The 24,161-nt window shown below is 42.9% G+C and overlaps 1 protein-coding gene across 2 annotated transcripts in view; it reads left to right on the plus strand.

Annotated features, from left to right (window-relative positions):
- MIB1 (MIB E3 ubiquitin protein ligase 1) overlaps window positions 1–24,161 on the plus strand; it is a 203,770-nt gene that overhangs the window by 18,063 nt on the left and 161,546 nt on the right. For both annotated transcript variants that reach the window (XM_082258499.1, XM_082258498.1), the window contains exons 3-5: window positions 275–404; window positions 11,843–11,947; window positions 22,702–22,768. In XM_082258499.1, the coding sequence (XP_082114625.1) occupies window positions 275–404; window positions 11,843–11,947; window positions 22,702–22,768 (302 nt within the window). The remainder of the gene's footprint in view (window positions 1–274; window positions 405–11,842; window positions 11,948–22,701; window positions 22,769–24,161) is intronic.

A 24,161-nucleotide genomic window follows, 5' to 3' on the forward strand; every position in this document is an offset into this window, starting at 1 on the left:
ATTAAAGGCTAATTCCAGGCAAAGTGATTATTTTAATAGAGTGAAAAATAATAATTAAACTTGTTGTTTTTAGGACACAATGGGTACCGCACCATTAAATACTTATTTATAAAAGAATCTGTTACTTTTGTCTGTGATGACTTTGTGGAGCTTTTTTTCTCATTTGCTGTCCCTGATACCCATACAACAAAGAAAGTTCTCACTCCATGATAAAACAAAATTGTTTGTCTAGTGTTGGTCTTTATCAATTGGAAATTCTTTCTTTAACCCTCAGTGTGCTTTTGGAATCCCGGCGCAAGTCAAAGAAAATAACAGCAAGGGGAATTTTTGCTGGTGCTAGAGTTGTACGTGGAGTGGACTGGCAGTGGGAAGACCAAGATGGTGGAAATGGGAGGCGAGGCAAGGTAAGAATATGAAATATTGAGTATCCCTGAACAACGGACTTTAGCAAGAACTTATGTTATGTTATTCAGTTAGGCTTCAATGCCATTTCTGCACTTCAGCGCTGGGTCTTTTGATTTGGTGTTTCCTTTGCTATTGCCTTGTCATTATATTGGGGCAAACTTCATTTAGGTACTGACTTAACTGTTTACAAACAGAATAAATTAAAATGTCATCTAAATAATTATTAAATTTGCGCTAAGTGTAAGTGTTGAAAATGACAATGAAAATATGAAAAAATTAATTGATTAAATATTTAGAAATGCAGCTGCTGTTCACCAAGTAAAAACTCAGAAATAACTAACAAAACCGCGCTTGCAATAATACAATTGACAATCATATAATATTAGTCACATGCAAAATATAGTGCAAAAAAAATCTCAAAAGTGCAATAGTGCTTAATAAATTGTCCATAAACTGTGCAATTCCTTAACCACTTAAGCCCCGGAAGATTTTACCCCCTTCCTGACCAGGGGGTTTTTGCTATTTTTTTTTTTTTTTTTTTACTGCGTGACTTTAACAGACAATTGCGCGGTCGTGCGACGATATACCTAAACTAATTTCACGTCCTTTTTTTCCCCACAAACAGAGCTTTCTTTTGGTGGTATTTGATCACCTGTGCGATTTATTTATTTATTTATTTTTTAAATAACAATATTTTTCACTTTTTTTTTTTATATGAAATTCCCCCCAAAAAATGTAAAAATCAAAATTTTTTAACATTTTCGGCCAATTTGTTTTATGCTACATATGTTTGGTAAAAGAAATCGCAAAAAGTGTATTTTGATTGGTTTGCGCAAAAGTTATCGCGTTTACTAACAAAGGGAAAGATTTTTGTCATTTTTGGTGTGTTTTTTTTTAACGAGTAATGGCGGCGATCTGCGATTTTTTTTTTTTTTTTTTTTTTTTTGCGGTACTGCGACATTGCGGCGGATAGATCGGACCCTTGACTGACATTTTTGACACTTTTCGGGGTATCAGTGACATTACTGCAGTAATCAGTGCTATATATATGCACTGTTACTGCAAAAATGACACTGGTAGGGAAGGGGTTAACTGTATTGGAGAGGGAGGGGTTAAGTGTGTCCTAGGGGCGTGATTCTAACTGTAGTGGGACAGGTCTCCTAGTGTAAAAACAGAGATCAACGGTTCTACATATTAGAACCGTCTGATCTGCATTTTTACACAGGGGAGAATGACAGGCGGCTTGTTTTACATAAGCCGCCCGCCTTTCTCCCGCTCTACCGACGATCGTAGTGTGACCAGCGGACATCGGGTCCGCCAGTGACACGCCCGCACTCCTCTGTGAACGAGCCGAGGCGCGCGCGCGCCTCAGCGGGCGTGCGTTCGCCCGCTATTGGCTCAAAACCCGGTGACAGGCTAGCGACGTAGATCTACGTCACTCTGCCTGGCCGGGGCTGACTGCCGCAGTAAATATACTGTGCGCAGTCGGCAACCGGTTAAAAGTGTAATAGTGCTTAAAAATGTCCATAAATAGTACAATTGTGCTTGAAGTGCCTCAAAAAGGTGCTGGGGTGCTTCAAACGAATCAAACAGTGCAGTGTTTTTCACTCCCCTTCTGTATCCTTACTCACCAGAAACAATGGACCCCCAGCTGTTTCAGTCAGATAAGCTTGAAACAAGTGAGATGACACGCAAATCCACTTGGTGTTAGCACTCTGTCCCTGTATATCGCCTTATACCGAATCTTTGACTCAAAAGAAATGGACAGCCCACATAGTGAAGTCCATAGAGAAGAGTATTTAATTGTGCATAAAATAATTTACTTACAAAAAGTTCCATGTGAAACCGGCATGTAGAAAAAAACGTCATGTAGAAAAGACATAGCACTTCCGGGAACGTCGACTAGACGCTAGTCGGCCACGAATGCACCAAGTAGGTCCACAAAGTCATATGGTCCGGCTACAAGATCGAGTTTTGTTACCTTCCTCCAATGGGGGGTTGAGCAGCACCTGGCCTTGAGTACTATCGGGCCAGGTCTCAGCCTTGATGGTCTTCTTTCAACGACCATTAGCCACACTTTCCTTTGTGCATACTTTTATCCACGGAGTTCGCCACTTGGCACCTCCGGTTCGATCTCCATTACTGCCTTGGGACCTCAATTTGGTGTCTTCAGCCTTTCAGAAACCTCCTTCTGAAAATCTTAGGGAGGTTCCCCTGCTTACGTTATCTAGGAAGGGGGCCTTATTGATAGCAATCACTTCTGCGTGCAGGGTGTCGGAGCTGGCGGGGCGTTGTCGTTCACCTTACTTGGTGGTTCACAGAGAGAAGGTGGTTATTCACCCCTGTCCGTCGTTCCTTCCAAAGGTTGTCTCTGATTTTCATTTGAATGAAGACATTGTGTTGCCTTACCTGTGTGCCAAACCAAAACATACTAAGGAAATTGCCTTGCATTCCTTGGAAGTGGTTCGGGCAATTAGGTTTCTGGCAGCTACGGAGACTTTTAGGAAGTCAGACTCACTATTTGTGCTTACAGATGGACCTCTGAAGGGTTTGTCCACTTCTGCTGCGACCATTTCCAGATGGATCAGACAGACAGTGTTTCAAGCCTATTCAATTAAGGGTCAGGTTCCTCCTTTCCTTGTTACGGCACACTCAACTAGGCCATTAATGCCTCCTGGGCCTTCAGTCATCAGGCGTCAGTGATGAAGGTTTGCAAGGCGGCTACCTGGTCATCTGTGCACACCTTTACAAAATATTTAAAGTGGATGCATTGCCATCTGCGGATGTTTCCTTTGGCTGCTGTTTAGAGGACCTGGTCCTCTTTGAGGGTGTATTTGTTTATTTTGTTTTTTTTCAGGTGCGCTCCAGTTGTTCTTGGTTGAGCTCCATGTTACCTGGTTGGCTATGGATATTTTTTCTGTTGTTATCACCCCTCATGTTTAACACTGCTTTGAGCCATCCCAATTGTTAAGAAGATCAGGAGCTGTGTCCGTCAATGAATGTTGGAGAAAATGGGTTTTTTGTCTTATTGTAAAATCCATTTCTCTGATGTTCATTGACGGATACAGCACACACCCCTCTGTGGAGTTGGATTTCTTCTGACACTGCTTGTAATAAAACCTGAGTGCCTATAGCTGAGAGTGGGTGTATACCCCCTGGGACTGCCCATAGGCGTAGTCCAAGCTTTTTTTCTGCCTAGTTTCCTACTCCTGTAGGGGTAGTATAACCCAATGGTTAAGATGATCAGGAGCTGTGTCTGTGAATGAACATCAGAGAAATTAATTTTATGGTAAGATAAAAATCCAATTTTTGCCCAACAGTATCAAAATTGCTGCTGGTAGTAACTCTGCTAAACAGAGCAATCCCTCAAATGTAGGATTGATAGCAGGTCATGGAAGCTACATGTGTGCGCATATGCTTTGTTGAGAAAGGACACTTATGACATAAGTGCCATGTCCAAAGTCTTTCAAGCAGCAAGTAATACTGCAAAATTGCAAATTATATTGCAAGTAAACTCTGTAGCTGTGCTAAACTTTTAGGCTACATGTACACGGGACGTTTTAAAAAGTCCTTTGAACGCTGGAATTTAACAGCTATGTAAGGACGTTTAAAACGTGTCGCGTTTGCAGCCGCATTTAACCGCATTTAGCGGGCGTTTGCGCTCAGATCCGTTTTTAGAGGTGAAAAAATCATTCCCCTTTTAAACAGGAAAAACGCAAGCGCTAAACGTGAGTGGTCGCGTTTTGCGTTTGAAATGCTGGTAAACACACGTTCTGAACATCCTGAACGCAAATAATTGCTTTCCAAAAAACGACACTGAACTCAACTGCCTCTAAATGACTGTAAACGACCCAGTGTACATGGACAGATAAGATAACATAGAGGAGGGTTCAGGGGCTTTACTGTATGAATTGGTGACATATGGTCCAGGTGAGGAATGATGTACACTTGACCAGTCATCACATCGCACATCCCTGGAAGCTTCAGGACGCGCTCCCCACAGTCCGCAATGCCCATGCAGATGCTTCAGTGATGATCTTTGATTTGGGAGCCAATTGTCACACTTTGATCACCATGCATGTGCAGTGGCTTCAGCAGCCATCTTTGATTTGGGACCTGGCTGTCACTTCCTGATCACTCAGCTGGCTCTCGATTGCAAAGAAGACTGAGGAGACTTCAGGTTGTAGGAAGACAGCGCTGGACTTGGTAAGCTGTTAAAGTCGTTTTTTTTTTTTTTTTTTAAGCAGTTAGTTGGAGCTCATCCTTAAGATGAAAGATATCTGCTAAATTTTGTTAACTCATGAACTCTCATGTAAGCTCATGACTTGTATTGATGTCACGAGCTTTGTTACTTTTTTTTTTTTTGATTGCCTCTGCCATGGTATATAACGTACATCTTTGGCATTGGAATGGTTAACGATGTTTGCTAACATAGTGTTTTTAAATTCCAGTCAAAGGCTGGCCATATATTCTACAATTTTGGTTGTACATGTTCCTTTAGATTTACCAAAACCATATAATATGAGGTTAAATTTAAACACTTTCAATTTGTATGCAATCAGGCAGACCCTTGCACTACATAGTTGAAGGCAAATATAAAAGAAATTGAATAAGAAAATTGTATAAAGTATGGCCAGCTTAGGGAAGGGTACAGGTATAAAATAGCTTATTTGATTTAGTTCTGCTTTAGCATAACTCCCAACTCTACAAACTTAAAATATTACACCCTTGCAGTTGGCTACACCCAATGCTTATGTCTAGAACGGCCCTGAAAGGGTGTGAATACTCACTCTACTCCTGGCTTAAGCATTGTGACTGGTCCTCTGCAGCCTGTTCTGTAAGCTGCGACTGGCTCTGGCCGCACTCTAGCCTCCTCAACATACAAAACGGGGTTATGTCCATGTATTGTACATGATGACATGGAGGCTCCTCCCACAAACCAGAGCTTAGGGCAGAGGGGGTGGGTTCCAGGATTGGGTATATGGTAAGCGATAGGGTCTGCACTGTGCACCCTAATACATAATGAGCATTCAGCCCCTGCAGTGTGGGGAGGCCCCAATGCAAGTTTGCATTTAGAAAAAAAAATGGTATTAAACCCAAAAGCAAACATTTATTATATTGCTGTTTACCAATTCAAATAGATGTGATGACTGCATTTGTTTTCTTTTCTAGGCTTGCTTTCCTTTTTTTTCATCTTGTGATAAAGCCAGTAAGTCTGTTGTTTTACAACATAACAAGCTGCTCTGCAGAGGTAGCAGTTAAAGTGTTGAAACAAACTATTTAACACTGACAGGGCTGATGACAATGATCAGCTTTTATTCTTGTTAAACCTTTATCCCAAAAGAAAAAGAAAACTGTTGATGTAACTGCAGTGAGAGCTAGTGTTTGGCTTCAATTTGATAGTGTATGCAAATCTGCTAGTTCATCGAACACTACTTCCCCTTTCCCAGAATGACATTGCTACTGTCATCCAGAGTGGAGGCACTCTAATACAGGAGGTGTGTTACTGGCCAGATGAAACAAATGCAGTGACCACATCTAATAAATGGTAGGCTGCAATATGTAACCTTTTTGGTTTTAAGGGTTTAATCACATCCCACCCGGCCTATAGTAGAATGACGGCTGGGGATCAGTTATCCCGACTGGGTGTCATATGAGATCCAACAGGGTAAGCTGCTCGCGCGTGGAACGGGGGTATGCAGTGCGCCGATCGGTAGTGCAGTGTGTCGCTCTGACACACCGTAGCTCCAATCTCGGTAAAGAGCCTATGAAGTAGGCTCTTTACCAAGTGATCAGCTGTGTCCAATCACAGCTGGTAACATCGTAACCAGGAAGTGCCGTTTATCGGCTTTCACTCCACAATGACAAGGTGCGGGTAAAAGGGTCTGTGCTGATAATAAGCACATCGATCATCAGTGCAGACCCATCAAGGATGCCAACCAGTGCCCTTTAGGGATGCCAATCAGGGCCCATGAGTAATGTCTGTCAGTGCCATTATTCAGTGCTGCATATTTGTGCCTCATTAGTGCCCATCAGTGAAGTAGAAAACATACTTCTTTACAAAAGTTTTATAACAAACAGAAAACTTTTTTTTTTTTCCAAAAAAGCAAAAAAAAAAAAAAAAAAAAAAATTCCCAGTGTTGATTAAATACCACCAAAAGAAAGCTCTATTTGTGGGAAAAAATGATAAAGTTTCATATGGGTACAGTGTTGCATGACCGGCAATTGTCATTCAAAATGAGACAGCGCTGAAAATTGGCCTGGGCAGGAATGGGGTGAAAATTCCCAGTATTGAAGTGGTTAATACTGCTTTAAAATTCTTAGAGTTAGACTTTAAGATGAACATTTTATTTATACATGCATAGATATGTGTATTTTTTAAATGATTTGCATGTTTAGAGACTGTCTTGAAGTTTGAACTAAAAGGGTAGAGAAAGTGTGCGCCTTATGCTCGGTTTTCATTTGAATTTATATGCATGCTTCTTTGTATGAATAAATAAATTCATGCTCCGCGTGAACCTTTGACTAGCTGTGGCCATTAATGGCCGAAAGTGGCATATGGTGTGTAATTGTGAAACCTACAGAGGCCTTTAAACTAGTTCTGACTCAACCTTTTATTGGTTAGTCACATTGTGTTCATTGAAATGCAAATTTTCAATATCTAACATCTGACTGCCCATTCCCAGTGTTTGCTAAGCAAATCTAGTTTAGGTATCCCATTGCTAAGAAAACTAAAATGAAGCCACATTTAAATGATAAAGTATTTTTTGTTGATCAAATGAAATAGTTTTACTTTACCTGTCAGAAGTGAAACTTGTATTGGATCTTCTTGTGCTAACCCTGCAAAGATTAAAATGGCTGTAAACCTCTGTCATGAAATATGAAAACAGCATATCCTTCTATAGTGTGTACTCGGTCTCAGTCCAGATTACTAAGGGCTCGTTTACACTTGCTTCAAGACATGGCTTCGAACACGCTTTTTTAAAGCTCTTTGAACGCCAGTCAAAGCCCCTCTCCCTAAATAAAATGGTTAGCTTACAGTCCTGTTTACACCTTGCTTTTGCTGTGCTTCAAAAATTATACTCCATGTCACTTTAGTTGTGCTTCAAAGCTTTCATAGAAGTCTGACAAAGCTCAGCGAGTGAGCTTTGCAGGTATGAGCACGCCTTTTTTTTTTTTTTACAATTTTTTTTTTTTTTTTTTTTTACTTTCAGCTGTCAGCTGATAACTCAACCCTTGTTGAAGCGGAGTTCTGGCCTGAAAAAAAAATTAAGATAAAAATACCCCCCGGACAGTCAGGGCTAGTGCATTTCAGCAATGATAGCCTTTGAACTATCCCCGGGTTCAATTACCTTTTAGAAGAAATACTTACCGCGAAAATTTCTTGTCCAGTGCTGCCATCTTAGGTGTGGGCAGCTGAAGCCAGGGCATCCTCTTCGGTCCCAGAATGCTCTGCACCGGCCCCGAGCGTCAGTTCAGCAGCCTGCGCCAGAACTGACGAGCAGGGCCGATGCAGGCACATTGATTCCTGGGAGCGATGACGTTCAGCTCCCGGGAGTCAATGCAATAAGGAAGTGACGGCGGTGGCCGTGTCCGCAGAGGGTGGAAGAGGAAGTAAGGTAAGTATATTTTCTTTAAAAACAAGGTAAGTGAATAAAAAAAAAAAAGTAATTATCCAATTCTTTTACAGGTAATTTAGAGCAAGCAGACAGTAAAAACATTTTTTTTCAGGGTGGAACTCTGCTTTAAGGACGCGGGGGGGTGGCTTCCCAGCCCACTCCTTACAAGCAGCTATATACAGTGTTGTGAAAAAAAAACAAAAACGTAAGACGCATGAAAACTACATGCATGCTTAGAAAACGAGGGTTTAAAAACGCACCGTAAAATGTGCCTGAAAGACGCATCAAGAGCAGTCCGCATAGATGTAAATCTAGACTGAACGAAGATCCTATGATCTGGCTTTGTACGGGAAATTTACCAACAATCAGATTATCATAGGGTCACTTTGAAAGTGGTATTTTTGTACGATTTTCTGATCGTGTGTATGGGCCATTAGTCTGGAGACCAGAGGCTGTGAGGCAGCTTCAGAGAGTGGATAGGCAGCTATCACTGACTCACCCTGTATTTGGCTGTTTTACATTGTCACTGCCCCACCCTTTCACCCTTTTTTAGGCGTTTATTCTGCCTTTTTTCAGGCGTTGTTTGCAGGTGTTTGGAGGCAGGCATTGACATCTAAGGCCCTTTTCACACTATCCGTCCGACGTTTTTCTCAGCGGGCAATCGAGCTGCCGATCCCCCGCTGAGCAGGAGGATGACAGCTGTGTCTCCGCGCTGTGTGCGGAGACACAGCTGTCAGTTCCCCATGCATCTCTATGGGGGAAATCGGATGGGAACGGACTGACGGTCCGTTCCCATCCGATCCGCTGGACGGATGGAAAATAGGGTTTCCATCTGTCCAGATTTGACGGATCGGACCGGATGTCAGCGGACATGTCTCCGCTGACATCCGATCCCCCATAGAGATGCATGGGGGGACCGTTCAGATCCGCCAAAAAACGGACAGGTGGATCTGAACGGTTCGCCTGTGTGAAAGGGGCCTAACAAAAAGGCTTGTAAAAAAAAAAAGCTCATGTACCTTTTTGAGCTTCAGGTGACAAAATGCTCAGATGTGATTAGGGGTGATTCATTGAAATGAATGAGATTTTGCTTGTTGGGCGTTTTGAGACTTCAGAGATGAGCGTTTTACAAGCTAAAATGCGCTTGGCTGTGAACAGGGCCCTAATTCTAGAAACTAAAGCAAATTTGAACCTTTATAGTTAATTTTACTATGTAATTTCTCTCAAATATGTGCAGTAATCAGTGCTATAAATATGCACTGTTACTGTAAAAATGACACTGGCAGGGAAGGGGTTAACTTTAGTGATCAAGGGGTTAAGTGTGTCCCTAGGGGCGTGATTCTAACTGTCACTGGGCGTGGCTTGTGATGTAACCACAGAGACATACGATCCTACATAGCAGGATCGTATAGTCTCTGCAGTTACATCAGGGAGAATGACAGGCGGCTTTGTTTACATTAGCCGCCTGCCTTTCTCCCTCTCCAGCAGGAGATCGGGAGTGACCGGCGGACATCGGAGCCGCCGGTCACCCGCGCGGGGATGTCGGGGAACAAGCGGGGGCGGGAGCGCTAGAGGCTCGTGGGAGGGTGACGTACCCTTACGTCACTTTGACCAGGAGGGGCTGATTCGGCAAGTGGTTATTGATTAGTTTAAAACCTCTTAAAGGCTAAATAATGTAAGACCTCCCAGGTCTTAATTTATATATGCTATCAGAGCTGAAAATTTCCAGTCCTGTTTTACTAGCCATGTCTTAAAGTGGACATAAACCCTCACATATACACAGTGAAGCTATAGCCTCAGATGATACACAGAGATTAGACAAATCTCCCTACATAAGTTTTACATGTATATCTGCTGTCTTCAGCTTTCTATACTCCTTAGAAAATGCACATCGTGTTTAAATTTTTTTTCCGTTTTCAGCAGTGGGAGGGGAGTCTAAGCATACACTGAATAAGCTGATTGGAGGAAAGGCGCACCCTCCCCCTCTTCTTTCCGCATAGGCAGAGGAATGAAGAAACTTGCAGAGCTGTGCTGTGAATAGACAAGCTTTTTGCTTATCTTTCTTGAAGTCCCTTCCCTGACACAAGTTTTCAGCTGCTTTTATCTTGTGTGTTGGAAAACTTGTCAGAAGTTATCTGCTGATTACAGAAGAATGGAGCTGCGGAAAGATACAGGACTTAGTGCTTTGGAGAGAGATAGGAAAACACTACAAATATATTTGCCCAGGTCGGATTTTATGAATGGGGTTTACATCCACTTTAACACTCACCACCAGTTGTCTCCCCTAACCCCTACCCTACCCACCCCTATATCAACCCCTAAACACGCCCTCGTAAATTATCTCATGAAATGGCTGTTTAATATTTTTTACAAAAATAAATAACTTTATCAGTGCCCTTTATGCAGCATATTGGCGCAGCCTATCAGTGCTGACTTATCAGTGTCCATCAATGCAATCTATTAGTGCAGCCTTATCAATGCCCACCAGCGCAGCTTCATTGATGCCCACCAGCGCAGCTTCATTGATGCCCACCAGCGCAGCTTTATTGGTGCCCACCAGCGCAGCGTCAATGAAAGAAAGAGAAAATGAGATTTTTGACTTACCATAAAATCCATTTCTCTGATGATCATTGACGGACACAGCACCCACCCCTTTGTGGAGTTGTAATTCTTCTGACACTGCTTGTAACTAAACTGAGTACCTATAGTAGAGAGAGGGCGTATACACCCTGGGACTGCCCATAGGCGTAGCCTGATTATTTTTCTGCCTAGTGTCCTCCTGTAGGGGGCAGTATAACCCAATGGTTATGAAGATCAGGAGCTGTGTCCGTCAGTGAACATCAGAGAAATGGATTTTACGGTAAGTCAAAAATACCATTTTTTTTGGCAGATTGACAGGATTTTTTCTGTAGTTACAGCATTTTTTTTACAAAGCAGAGCACTGAGAAATGTGTATTGTAGAGATTAACTGATTTTTTTTTTCCCCAAATATGCACTTTAAGGGCTGGTTCATACCATAAAGAATGTGTTTGTTGCGTTTTTGCGTGTTCCCTTGACAGCTCATCAATTTCAATGAACTGCTAAATGCGCAGTAACAGTACAGCAGGCGCAACTGTAAAATTTCTCCACACCATACCGCATGATACTGTATAACTGTGCAATTTGGGTCTATAAGAAGTTACCCGTGTTTGTAAAATGCAATGAGGTGCCTTTAAGTATTTATCGCATGCTTCTCCTGCACCGCAGTTGGTGTTAACTGGCACTCAAGGGTTCTAATAATTTTCTTTATTTCTGAGTTTTAGTACACACGGGCTGAATGGTGGGCATCAGCTGGTTCAAAAGAAACGGGCTGACATTTGGCCGTGTGTACGCCAGCTGGTGCATTCGGCCGGCTTCTGTCAAAGGTTCATGACTGAAAAAAGTCTGCCGACTGGCTCCAGTCGCTGGCAGCGCTGAATTGAGTGTTCTGGTGGGCGGGCCGTTCCCCTGTCAGAACACAATAGCACAGCATGGGAGATCGCTGTACTAACATCTAGTGTGTATGAGGCTTTCAGCCCAGGGCAGCTAATTATTTTTGTTACATTATTCTGTCTCACTGATTTAGGTGTAAATATTGCTTAGTAATTGATATCGATAACCACAATGATTTGATATTTTATGTCTTGTATTCTCTGTAAAGCAAAAAGATTGTGTTTGCCTTTGTTTTACCAGTTTAGCAAAGATTTTATTTGGTCTAATATGTAACTTCTGCTCATATTTTTCTTTATTTTCTTTCATTTAGCCATGTCTCAGATTTTTTTATTCTTTGCAATCCACTTTAGGTGACTGAGATACAGGACTGGAGTGCATCAAGTCCACACAGTGCAGCTTATGTTCTCTGGGACAATGGTGCTAAAAACCTCTACAGAGTTGGCTTTGAAGGAATGGTAAGTAGTCCCAAGATGACAAAAAAAACAAGGAATGTTTGGAGTGGGGGAGGTAAGTTGAATACAATGGGTTTCTTTTATATGCTCCTTTCTCTTCTGTCTTTTGTTACATCTGCTACTAGTTTTGGGTGCTTCATTTAAGTTCTTTTGTCAGCTAAGCAATTGATACCTTTTCAATAGGGTTGAAATGGTTGGTGTTTTGTGTATTTTGATCCTCACAGCTGTTCCAATGTTACTTCATATATACTTAACCCGGGACTGGCCGGCAAATGAACCATCTATCCATCGATCGACAACCAGCATGTCGGATTTTTACTTTCGAGCAATATCACTGTCCTCTCCCAGCAGGGATGGCCCCCGGGAGAACACAATAGCTCCGCAGGAGGTATTCCCCCATCAACACTGACTGTGTTGTTCAGACGATTTGAGCAGTTTTCTTTCCTGCAACCCCTGGTTGCAGAAAAGCAAATCGTTTCATCTATGGCCTGCCTTGTTCCTAAAGTAGTACTAATTACTGAATACCTGTAAGACAAATCTCCAGTTTTTTTCAAGGTACCTAAGCAGGCCATAGATTATGCGATTTTTCTTTCCTGAAATAATGGGCTGCAGGAAAGAAAATTACATGATTACCCCATCAACACAGCCAGTATTTATGGGGGATTCCCTCCCTCAGAGCTATTGAGGTATCCCGGAAGAGGGGTGCAGGGGAGCTATCCCTTTCGGGAACGCAAAGACTACTGTTAGTGGCTATAGCTGCTGGCAATAATCGCATGCTAAAAATCCGACATGCTGGTTGTACCCAAGTTGATTGATGGATTGACTTGGGTAAAATCAGCCTGCTCATACATGGTCCGAATCTTGGCTGGTCCCTGCTGAACCATTCGAGATTCGATCTATATGTGGCCAGCTTAAGATGTCATTTTTCTCCAGTCGTCTTCCAGGGCAGCATCTGAGAGATGGGTCTCCTCCCACCTAAAACAGGAAACACATCATCCACCATTTTAAAAGGCCGTCGCATACCTCAGTGCCTCAGTTCTTGTGTTTCCTCTGGACCAACAGGAGCTACAAGCAGTTTATTTTCTTCTAGGCTCTGTGCTAGTTACAAGGGCCTCCCCGTCTGACTGGCTGCACAAGCCTCTAGGGAGCTTAGGCAGCTTTAGGTAGGACAGGGGCATCTAGAAGACCCGCCCTCAGGGGTATTCCCTCTTTTTTTGCCCGAGGTTTTCGCTTCCACTGGGAGGGGGGGGGGGTAAGCAAGCTCCAAGGTAAGCCAGAGCATGCTGAGGCCACCTCTGTACTTACCAAACCACTATACACATAATGCTAATTAGTGGTAGCAGCATGTGCTTCCTATTATGGGAAATGGCAGCCAGCTGGGCCAAAAATCTTTGCCAAAAGTGCATAAGCAAACGTGTGGCAAAAGAATCCCTTGGAGTCCTAAAAGGATTAGTCTCCTCTGTAAAAGAAGTCAGGCCCCTTCCTCCCCATTCAGTCTGGGTGCAATCAGTTCTTTGTGCTTGATTTTGGTGTGGATCCCGCAACATATAATTGACTGGATCTTGGACTAGTCCTCTATGCAAGGGCTGCATAGACAAACCTGTGCCTAAAGACTGCTCGTTATCACAGGCAGGTGGTGTACTTCTGACTGTACTTCTGACTGCTCTGGCCACATTTTCAGGCTCAGGATGTCAGCAGCTTTTATTTACTACCAGGCCTGACCAGGTTAAGGCTTCTTACACACGGTCCGCCTCCGCAGGCGGATCCGTGTTGCTCAGCGGGGATCGATCCGCGATCCCCGCTGAGCCGGGCGGATGACAGCTCCGTCTCCACTTGCAGAGCGGAGAGGGAGGTGTCTCAGCACCCGCTGCCCTCTATGGGGGATCGGAGGAGAGCGGACCGCTTGTCCGCTCTCATCAGATCCGCTCCGCTCCGATTACTGAACGGATGGAAAAATAGGGTTTCCATCCGTCCAGATTTCAGCACAGGATCGGATGCGGATGGCAGCGGGTGTCAGCGGAGGTGACCTCCGCTGACACCCGCTGCCCCATAGAGCTGCATGGAGGATCCGATCAGATCCGCCTAAAAAACTGACAGGCGGATCTGATCGGACCGCCCGTGTGAAAGAGCCCTAAGGCTGGCCATGCATGTTCAATTATCTTGTGCAATTTTCCTTTGGATTTAATAAAGACCCTGTGATATGAGGTCAAAACTAAACAACACTTTTAATTGTATCCAATTAGGCAGGCCAGCCTAAGACCTCAGAAATTTAGAGACTTTGGGTGCTTCTCACCTGGTATTCAGGTTTACTTCAGTGTACTTTTCTTTATGGGTAACTCATTCCAACTAAACATTTGGCAATGGTCAGGGAGGAGTGGAAGCTGTACCTATCATGGGTTACTAGTATCCACTATATACACACCACTTGGTGCGCTCACCTTCACACTTTTTACCTGAAGTCCCCCAGTACTTCCACTGGATAGATATACAGGTCCTTCTCAAAAAATTTGCATATTGTGATGAAGTTCATTATTTTCTGTAATGTACTGATAAACATTAGACTTTCATATATTTTAGATTCATTACACACAATTGAAGTAGTGCAAGCCTTTTATTGTTTTAATATTGATGATTTTGGCATACAGCTCATGAAAACCCAAAATTCCTATCTCAAAAAATTAGCATATTTCATCCGACCAATAAAAGAAAAGTGTTTTTAATACAAAAAAAGTCAACCTTCAAAAAATTATGTTCAGTTATGCACTCAATACTTGGTCGGGAATCCTTTTACAGAAATGACTGCTTCAATGCGACGTGGCATGGAGGCAATCAGCCTGTGGCACTCCTGAGGTGTTATGGAGGCCCAGGATTATTCGATAGCGGCCTTGAGCTCATCCAGAGTGTTGGGTCTTGCATCTCTCAGCTTTCTCTTCACAACATCCCACAGATGCTCTATGGGGTTCAGGTCAGGAGAGTTGGCAGGCCAATTGAGCACAGTAATACCATGGTCAGTAAACCATTTACCAGTGGTTTTGGCACTGTGAGCAGGTGCCAGGTCGTGCTGAAAAAATGAAATCTTCATCTCCATAAAGCTTTTCAGCAGATGGAAGCATGAAGTGCTCCAAAATCTCCTGATGGCTAGCTGCATTGACCCTGCCCTTGATAAAACACAGTGGACCAACACCAGCAGCTGACATGGCACCCCAGACCATCACTGACTGTGGGTACTTGACACTGGACTTCAGGCATTTTGGCATTTCCCTCTCCCCAGTCTTCCTCCAGACTCTGGCACCTTGAATTCCGAATGACATGCAAAATTTGCTTTCATCCGAAAAAAGTACTTTGGACCACTGAGCAATAGTCCAGTGCTGCTTCTCTGTAGCCCAGGTCAGGCGCTTCTGCCGCTGTTTCTGGTTCAAAAGTGGTTTGACCTGGGGAATGCGGCACCTGTAGCCCATTTCCTGCACGCGCCTGTACACGGTGGCTCTAGATGTTTCTACTCCAGACTCAGTCCACTGCTTCCGCAGGTCCCCCAAGGTCTGGAATCGGTCCTTCTCCACAATCTTCCTCAGGGTCTGGTCACCTCTTCTCATTGTGCAGCGTTTTCTGCCACACTTTTTCCTTCCCACAGACTTCCCACTGAGGTGCCTTGATACAGCACTCTGGGAACAGCCTATTCGTTCAGAAATTTCTTTCTGTGTCTTACCATCTTGCTTGAGGGTGTCAATGATGGCCTTCTGGTCAGCAGTCAGGTCGGCAGTCTTACCCATGATTGCATTTTTGAGTAATGAACCAGGCTGGGAGTTTTTAAAAGCCTCAGGAATCTTTTGCAGGTGTTTAAGAGTTAATTAGTTGATTCAGATGATTAGATTAATACAGGGCTTGACAAATTTGCCTGAAATCTAGGAGCCAGCTAAAAAAGTTAGGAGCCAGTTTTTTTTTTTTTTTTAAACTAACAACCAAGCTTTATTTAATAAAACTGATACTAAATTTACACATAAATACGACTAGAACCCCACTCTCCTATATAGCGCAATTGGATGGAAACAGACTGTCTGTCTCTTTCCATCCGATGCCATCTGATCGGATCCACGGGATGGATAGAAAATAGAACCACCATCCGTCTGTTTTTGGCGGGCAGGGTCAGATGGCGGCAGATTACCGCTCCATAGAGGAGACTGAACGGTCCGATCAGGTCTGCCTGAAAAACTGACAGGCGGACCTGATCAGACAGCCCGTGTGAAAGGGGCCTTTGGCTGTGGCACGGCGATGAGGAAAAAAAAAAAAAAGAGATATATATATATATATATATATATATATATATATATATATATATATATATATATATATATATATATATATATATATATATATATATATATATATATATATATATATATATATATATATATATATATATTTTTTTTTTTTTTTTTAATAAGAATTGAAGAAAAAAAAGAAAACATATTTTTTTATTTTTTTTTTTAATAATTAAAAAAAAAAAAAGAGAAAATTATTATTTTTTTTACATTTAAAAAATAAATTAATAATAATAACCACACTCCCTGTCCACTTACCTTTAAGCAAAGGTAACTGGACAGAGAGATGAAGCCTTAAAAAACTTCCCTCTATTCTCTTTGGAAGGAGAAGAAAAGGCATTGAGAACATGCATTACTCCCGGCCACCACAAGAGGGCGCCAGTTCCCCTAGCTTCTCATCTCACAGAAGAAGGCCGAAAAGCCGGGGACTAAATTTCTGGACGGCGTGGAAGTCCGTGAACTCGAAGAGGAGGTGGGGGGCGCAAAAGGGACAGGACAGCTCAAGCAGGGCACCCCAGGCGCCAGGTCGCTAATTCTAGTCGCAAATGCGACCTGGCGCCCGGGATTTGTCGAGGCCTGGGTTAATAGCTCGTTTAGAGAACCTTTTCATGATATGCTAATTTTTTGAGATAGGAATTTTGGTTTTTCATGAGCTGTATGCCACAATCATCAATATTAAAACAATAAAAGGCTTGCACTACTTCAGTTGTGTGTAATGAATCTAAAATATATGAAAGTCTAATGTTTATCAGTACATTACAGAAAATAATGCACTTTATCACAATATGCTAATTTTTTGAGAAGGACCTGTATAATGCATTGGTAGCCACAGAACAAATTTTTACCTAGGTCCTGGATTCTGCTATCTGTTTGATGGCATAAACATCAATTGCGTATGCATTGTAGATCAGGGGGTATTGCTTAGTTGAATGCGCCATGACTGTCCTCAGGGTTCTGCAGTATGCTAGTATTTTGTGTCTATATTGAACATACACATGAAGTGGATAAATTGGGGGCAGGATCTCTGGTGGCTGTAGTTCAACTAGATTTCCTTTTGTAAATGTTTCTTGTGAAATTCGCTATCTGTGACTGTGCATTTCATAAACTATTGCTCTATCTATGCAGTGTTTCTAATAAGCCTTCTTTTAAGAAGCAGGCTTTTTTTTCCAGAAGTTTCCGTATGATGGTGCACTATACAGAACACTTTTTTTACTTTTGCATTTATAAAAAGACATGGGGGTTCAGTTGTTTCTACTGCATCCTTTTGAATATATTCAGATGGTAATTACACATGGAGGACACAAGAGTCTTGGCTGCTGAGACTTCTCTCATGGTTCTGCAGTATACTATGTCTTAACATGTTATTTTGTCTACATTTATGATCTTGTTTGGACATTAACATGAACATGAAGTAGACCAGGGGTGTCAAACTCGATTTCATTGCGGGCCGCATCGGCGTTATGATTCCCCTCAAAGGGCCGGTTATATCTGTAAGAATAGATGTCCAGAGCACCCCACGCCCCCTTTACACCCTTACATGAGATGTCAAGAGCCCCCCCCCCCCCCACCATCAGAAGTCAAGAGTCTCCCACCTTATAGGAAATTATTCCAGTCCTCTAGCTTCAGGGAAATGTGGTATATCACTTATCTCCTCAAAAGCAATTGTGTTTATGTAGACATGCCTACAGTAGAGATGGTCTTCAGGTTATGACACTATAAGAGGGTGTGCCTACACAAAAGAGATGGGGCCTCTGCATTCTATCATAGTGTCTATGTTCTATATAGATCTATATAGATAGTATATCCCGGGCCAGGGCTGCAGAGGCAGCCAGGTCCATTCACATAATGATCTGCAGAACATTTTATGTGCAGTGTTTATAGGTGTTTCAGCCTATCATTATTTGCCATTACTTGGACCTTATACCTGGCTTGGGTTGTTATGGCACTATATTCAAATATAGTCAATATGTATCTTTTTATATGGCCCCTGAGCAAGAAGTGAATCATTAGGCCCCTTTCACACTTGTGTGACTTGTTATGCGACTTGGGACTGCAAGTCACATGACAAGTCGTTCTCGATGATTTTCAATGAGTACCGTTCATATCTGTGCGACTTCAAGTCTCAGCAACTTCAAAGTAGTCCCTGCACTACTATGATCTGACTTTGATGCGTTTTGAGGTCTATGGACCTCAAGATTTACACAGGCATTGCTTCAGTCCAGTCAAAATTGTGCAACTTTTAGGTCGCACAAGTGCGCTGGGGCCTAAAGTGGAACAAATCCCATCGATTTAGGTCTTTAAAAAGTTACATTCCCTGGAATGCTTGGATTGCTGACTGTCACATGTGCTTGTTGCAGCAACCAAACTGTGAAAACATCAAATGGCTGATGTCATGACTCACATCGTATGTGCAGTACCATGACGGTTACAGATCAGACAGAAGCAGCTTCCTTGGCGGTAAAGAATAGTAGGGTTTAATTCTGCTTTAAGGCTGTCAGCAGATCGATCTAAAATCTCGGCAGTGCCTAAAAAGGGAAGTCAGTGTACTACTGAATTTTACACAGTAGAGACCCCTATTTTAGCGTTTTACATAGCTATACCTGCAGAAGGAGCCAGCCTTCTGAGGTGATATAGCAGGACTTAGTTTTCTGACGGTCCTCAACAGAACGTGGTGTAACAATCAAGGTGAATGGGCTATCCTGTTACTGCTACAGACTTAATCTCTTCAAGCAGGGATCTACCCAACTCTACTCATACCAGTATCACAAAAAGGATGGAAAGCAGCGCCAACCACGGTTAGTAAAATGGAAACTAGGAGAACAGCCCATAAAAGAAAGTCATGTTTATTGAGAAAGACATGTATATTGATCAATAAAAAGTTCCAAACCAGTGACCTATCCAGGCTGAGGCCACTGGTGGTGAATGTTGCACAACTGGCAGAGCCGATGGGTGAGGGGTCCGGTAACCATGATGGCGTGGAGAGAGCCCCAGCTGGATATTAACGTCTGGGGCCTGAGGGAGCGCCGGACCAGCGGGTGTTCAGTGAAGGACCACCTCCTGCAATGCAGAGCGGAGCGGAATCTCCTGGACCGGAAACGACAAACCGGAAATGATGATACCGGAAGTCAGGACCAGTTTGGAATGCACACAGGAACAAGTTGCCGTGATGGCATGTTTCGCGCACGATTGGCTGCTCATTGGATGGTGCCTGGGTGGTCACGGGGCCAATGACACTTAGCCAACCAATTAGCTTCATAGCAATGTTTTTTGTGGCCATTTTTTAGGGTGGCATTCTGATCCACGCTGTGGGGGGTTTTTGGTCCCTATTGACTCCAGTGCGTGAAGCATTATTCCAATGGCCCACAGAGTAATCAATTTCAGTATGATCTCTAAAACTGATTTACTTAGGGGTTCCCTGCTACTCTTCATAGTTATAGGTAGAACCTCTCAGTGGAGTCAGTGGTAATTTCCCAAATCTTTGGCTTCTGGACAGAGGAAGGGGTTTGCCTCCATAGCTCCTCAAGCTGGCAGTTAGATCTCTTACATCTACCAATCTCAACCAGGTACCACCCAAGGGGGTCACAGCTCATTCTACCAGGGCCTGGCCATCTTTATATGTGGAGAAAGCAGGAGTTACGCCAGACAAGATCTGCGAGGTGGCAACCTGGTCGAGCTTCAGTACCCTTACAAAATATTACAGGATAGATTTCCTGTCTAGCCAAGACCAATCTTTCAGTGGAAAGGTCCTTCAGGCTGTAGACCCCCCCAGTAGTATTACTTGTTCCTCCGGTACTTGTATGTTACTGAGGTATGTGACGGCCTTTTAAAATGGTGGATGATGTGTTTCCTGTTTTAGGTGGGAGGAGACCTTTCTCTCAGATGCTGCCCTGGAAGACTTCCTAGAAAAGGAGTTACCAAGTAACTAACTCTATCCTGTACACTCTGGAAATTCTAATTTATTGATAAGACTATTGCAAGCATCTTTTTTGATAATTGCCTCATGCTGAAAAAGCCTAGCATGCTGGAAAATTTCTGTTTAGTGGCCTTTTCAGTAACTTTACAAACCTTCAATAATAAATTCCTGACATGTCACCATGTACATCAGTAGTATAATTTTGCAAACAGACAGTGATTTTAGGATTAAAAAGCAGTCTTTGACCTCCTGCCAGGTGACTTTGCCAAGGCTGAGATTATTTTATCTCATGATGCAGGCAGTACAAAACCTTTTCCACTAAACTGGCCATACATTGATCAAAATTCATCTGGTTCAGCAGTGAGTGGTTGCATTTCGATCCATGTATGGGCGCTGAGTCAGTACAGAAATCGATCTACCGACTGACTTCTGTACAACCTCCCTGTTGGATATTCCTCACTCGATCAGTGCATGATCTGAGTGCAACATTATAACAAGTCACAAGGTGAAAGGCTGCAGCAGGAGCTGGTTTGTGTCATTTCTGAACAACCACGAAAACATTTGAAATTAAAGTGTTTTTTTACCCCAACATTTCATATTCCTGATATGTGCCTGCTGTAGCATGTACTTGTATGAAAAAGTATCCTGTTTCTTTGTATTGCTTCCTTTATGTGAAATCCCTGATGTTCCTGCCAGTCCCTCTGCTTTCCTATTAAAAACTGACCACACTAAGCAGGAGAACACACTGTGGTCAGTTCTCTAGCTGTGCTCTCCTCCAATGATCAGACTTTTCCTGACACGCCTCCCCTGCACAGCCCTTCACAGGGAAGCTCCGTGTACAGTTGCTTCTCCTCCCCCAGCTCTTATGCAGCTGAGAACAGAGGGAATGTGATCACTTGTTTAAAAGGGAAAAAAGGTATTTATAATGTTTTTTTTTATATATGTTTTGCCTTTAATTCCTCTTTCCTCATCCATCCACAAAGAGTTTGGTATTCTTCTCACAGAATGCAAGGTGCTCTGTGAATGGACAAGGGGAGGGGATAGGCTGTTAAACAGCACCTCCCTTTGTCCATTCAAAGAACCCTTTTTGTGACATGAATATGAGTGTTTTTGTGAACGGGTGTAGTGAGAGGGAATATCAGGATCCGTTACTGTAAAAGAGATGTAACTTTTTCCCATCAGTAGAAGAGCACTGTGAATAATATCCTGCATCAATGAAGATAGGATTTAGGATTTGTACAGTAAACGGTCACCCAAGTATACGATACTCATCATTCGAGATGACGTATAAATGACATTCAGTCATTTAGAGGACAGTTAAAAAAAATAAAATTAAAACCTCTGGTTATTATTGGGTATTGGCATCAAACCCAAAATTGGTTTACCAAGAGTGATAATTATTCTTGAAGCCTAAGTGCAATAAAAATCAAAAAAAGAAAAATCAGCGCAATGGACATAACTTAGTCATGTATGATTTGTGCCTTCTGCTAATTCCTCTGCTTTTAGTAGTATACCTCCTCCATTCTGTTTCCCCAGCTTCTGTAATCTTCTGGCACAGCAGAAGTTGTTACTACTAAGGCTCTTCTCAACAGAACCTGACTGTGCCTGCCTTTCTGCCGAATGGTTCCTTTCAGTGAAGCTATACCACAGCTTCTGTGACTGAAATAGGATCTATAAAGGGAGGGGGCAGAGCTATCACTCATCTGCCCACCCTCGTTCTTAAATACTGTTTCATTCATAGAAGCTGTCATACGGCTGCATAAAGAGGCAATCATAGTAAGGCTTTCTTGATGAGAGCCTATGATGGCCTCTAAGTTGTAACAACCCCCGCCACACTGGAAGATTACGGTGGTGGGGATGAGGGTAGCCGGACGCAGGAGGATTACTTACAGCAGAAGAATCCGCACAAAGGACAATATCCTACTGACAGTAAGTTATGTGCCTTGTGCTAATTTACTTTTTTTTTATTTTGGCTGCACTTAGGCACTTAAGTGTTACTAAACCAAAAACCGTAACAGTCTGTATAAGGGGTTAATCCTCTCCATTGTGTAAAAAGGATGTTTGATCCTGTATGCACAGATCCACCTCTTCTTCCACTGACTCCTGAACATGTCCAGATAAGACAGAGTAAATGGAGTCAGGCTGCACATGCTCAGTTTGGTGTGTATTGCTAGAGTTTTTTTTTTTTCTGGGGAGGGTGCATGTGATCAGCACAGGGCCAATCAGCACTGTCCAAACAGAGAGTCAGGGGTCCTGGATCCTGATGGGGAAGCCAGTGCAGTATGAAAACTCCTACAAGCTTTACCAGGAACTGATAGAAATCACAAGGCTATGAGAAAAGGTATATAGCAGTTGTTTATATTTACGAAAATAATTGCATTTCCATGTTCTTTGGACTGTGGGAGACCAGATATGGAGATTGCAGGGTCCTGTGTTTAATAACACTTTAAAATGTAAGCAGTTTAATGGTCTGTGAAATGTATGCTTTAAATGCTTGAATACTCATCTGTTCGTTTTTCTTTTAGTCTGATCTGAAATGTGTGCAAGATGCCAAAGGAGGATCGTTTTACAGAGACCATTGTCCTGTACTGGGTGAGTGATGATTCTGTTTTCTGAAGGTACCAACAGTAGTTGTTAGGACTGCTGATTGCTGTATCATCCAAAAATCTAAATGCTAACTTTACAGTAAGGGCTCTTTCTCACAGGCCTTGGAAACAGGTGGATGGGTCACCTTTTTACTGCTTTCTGACCTATCAGCACCACTCAAAATTGTTAAAATGGGGAGGAGGTGGAAGTGTTCACACTGCAGTGTTAGCTTTGCCTTGTGTCGCATTAGGGCAAAGTGAACGCTGTCTGCAGTGATGCTTAAAACTACCTCCATTCGCTTCAATTGAAATGCAGCACAAGCGCACTGTAAAAGCACTATGGCAATACAGTGCATTTAAGATGCAGTTGCAAAGCATCAAAAATTATCATTTATCATTTTATCCTTGTACAAATTAAAAAAAACAAAAAAATCAAATCGAGCGTTGCCTGATGCAACAAGAATGCCTGTGCAAAACAACCAAAATGCTCATTAACACAGGAGATGGGTTAAAGCAGGGCTCGACAAATTTGCTATGAATCTAGGAGCCAGCTAAAAAAGTTAGGAGCTAGTTTTTTTTTTTGGTAGCGTGGGTTGTCAGGGCAAGTAATTTGCGCCCCCTAACTCACTTACAGCAGAGTGGTCAGTCAATAACTCCAATGTAACGCATTACGTCAAGGTTATGGGCTGGCCAGAAAGAATGACATTAAAAACCTGTTATAGGGGAAACTCCTTTTTATGCTAATGCATCATGACTGCGGCATGTAAAATACCCTCATCTGCTGCCTATTGTAGCTTAAAGTGGAGTTCCACCCTATTTTTATACTTACCTCCATCTTCTCGCTCCGGGTCACCTGAAAAAGAAATGGATAATCGCATATTTTTTTTTTTTTTACTTACCTCGTAGCGAAGAAAAAATACTTACCTTACTTCCTTCTTCCTCCTTCCTCGGCCGCGGCCCGTCGTCACTTCCTGGCTCTGCAATGATTCCTGGGAGCTGGACGTCATCGCTCCCAGGAATCATTGCGCCTGCACCGGCCCCGACGTCAGTTCCGGGTCGCGCGCGTCATCCCCTTCTAAACAGCTTCTGGGCATGCCCAGAAGCTGTAGAGGGATGACGCGCGTGACCCGGAAGTGACGTCGGGGCCGGCGCAGAGCATCGTGGGACCAAAGAAGGCGGAAGAGGACGCAGAAGAGGATCTCGCTGGCTTCAAGCTGCCCACATCTGAGATGGCAGCGCTGGACAAGACGTTTGCAAGGTAAGTATTTGTCCTAACAGGTAAGTGCAACCCGGGACAGATCAGAGGCTAGCCATTGTGGAATGCACTAGCCCTGACTGTCCCGGGGGTATTAAAAAAAAAAAAAAAAAAATCCAGGGTGGAACTCCGCTTTAAGGGTGGC

Source organism: Pelophylax lessonae, assembly GCF_965119305.1.
Source record: "Pelophylax lessonae genome assembly, chromosome: 5".
NCBI classification, from domain to species: domain Eukaryota; kingdom Metazoa; phylum Chordata; class Amphibia; order Anura; family Ranidae; genus Pelophylax; species Pelophylax lessonae.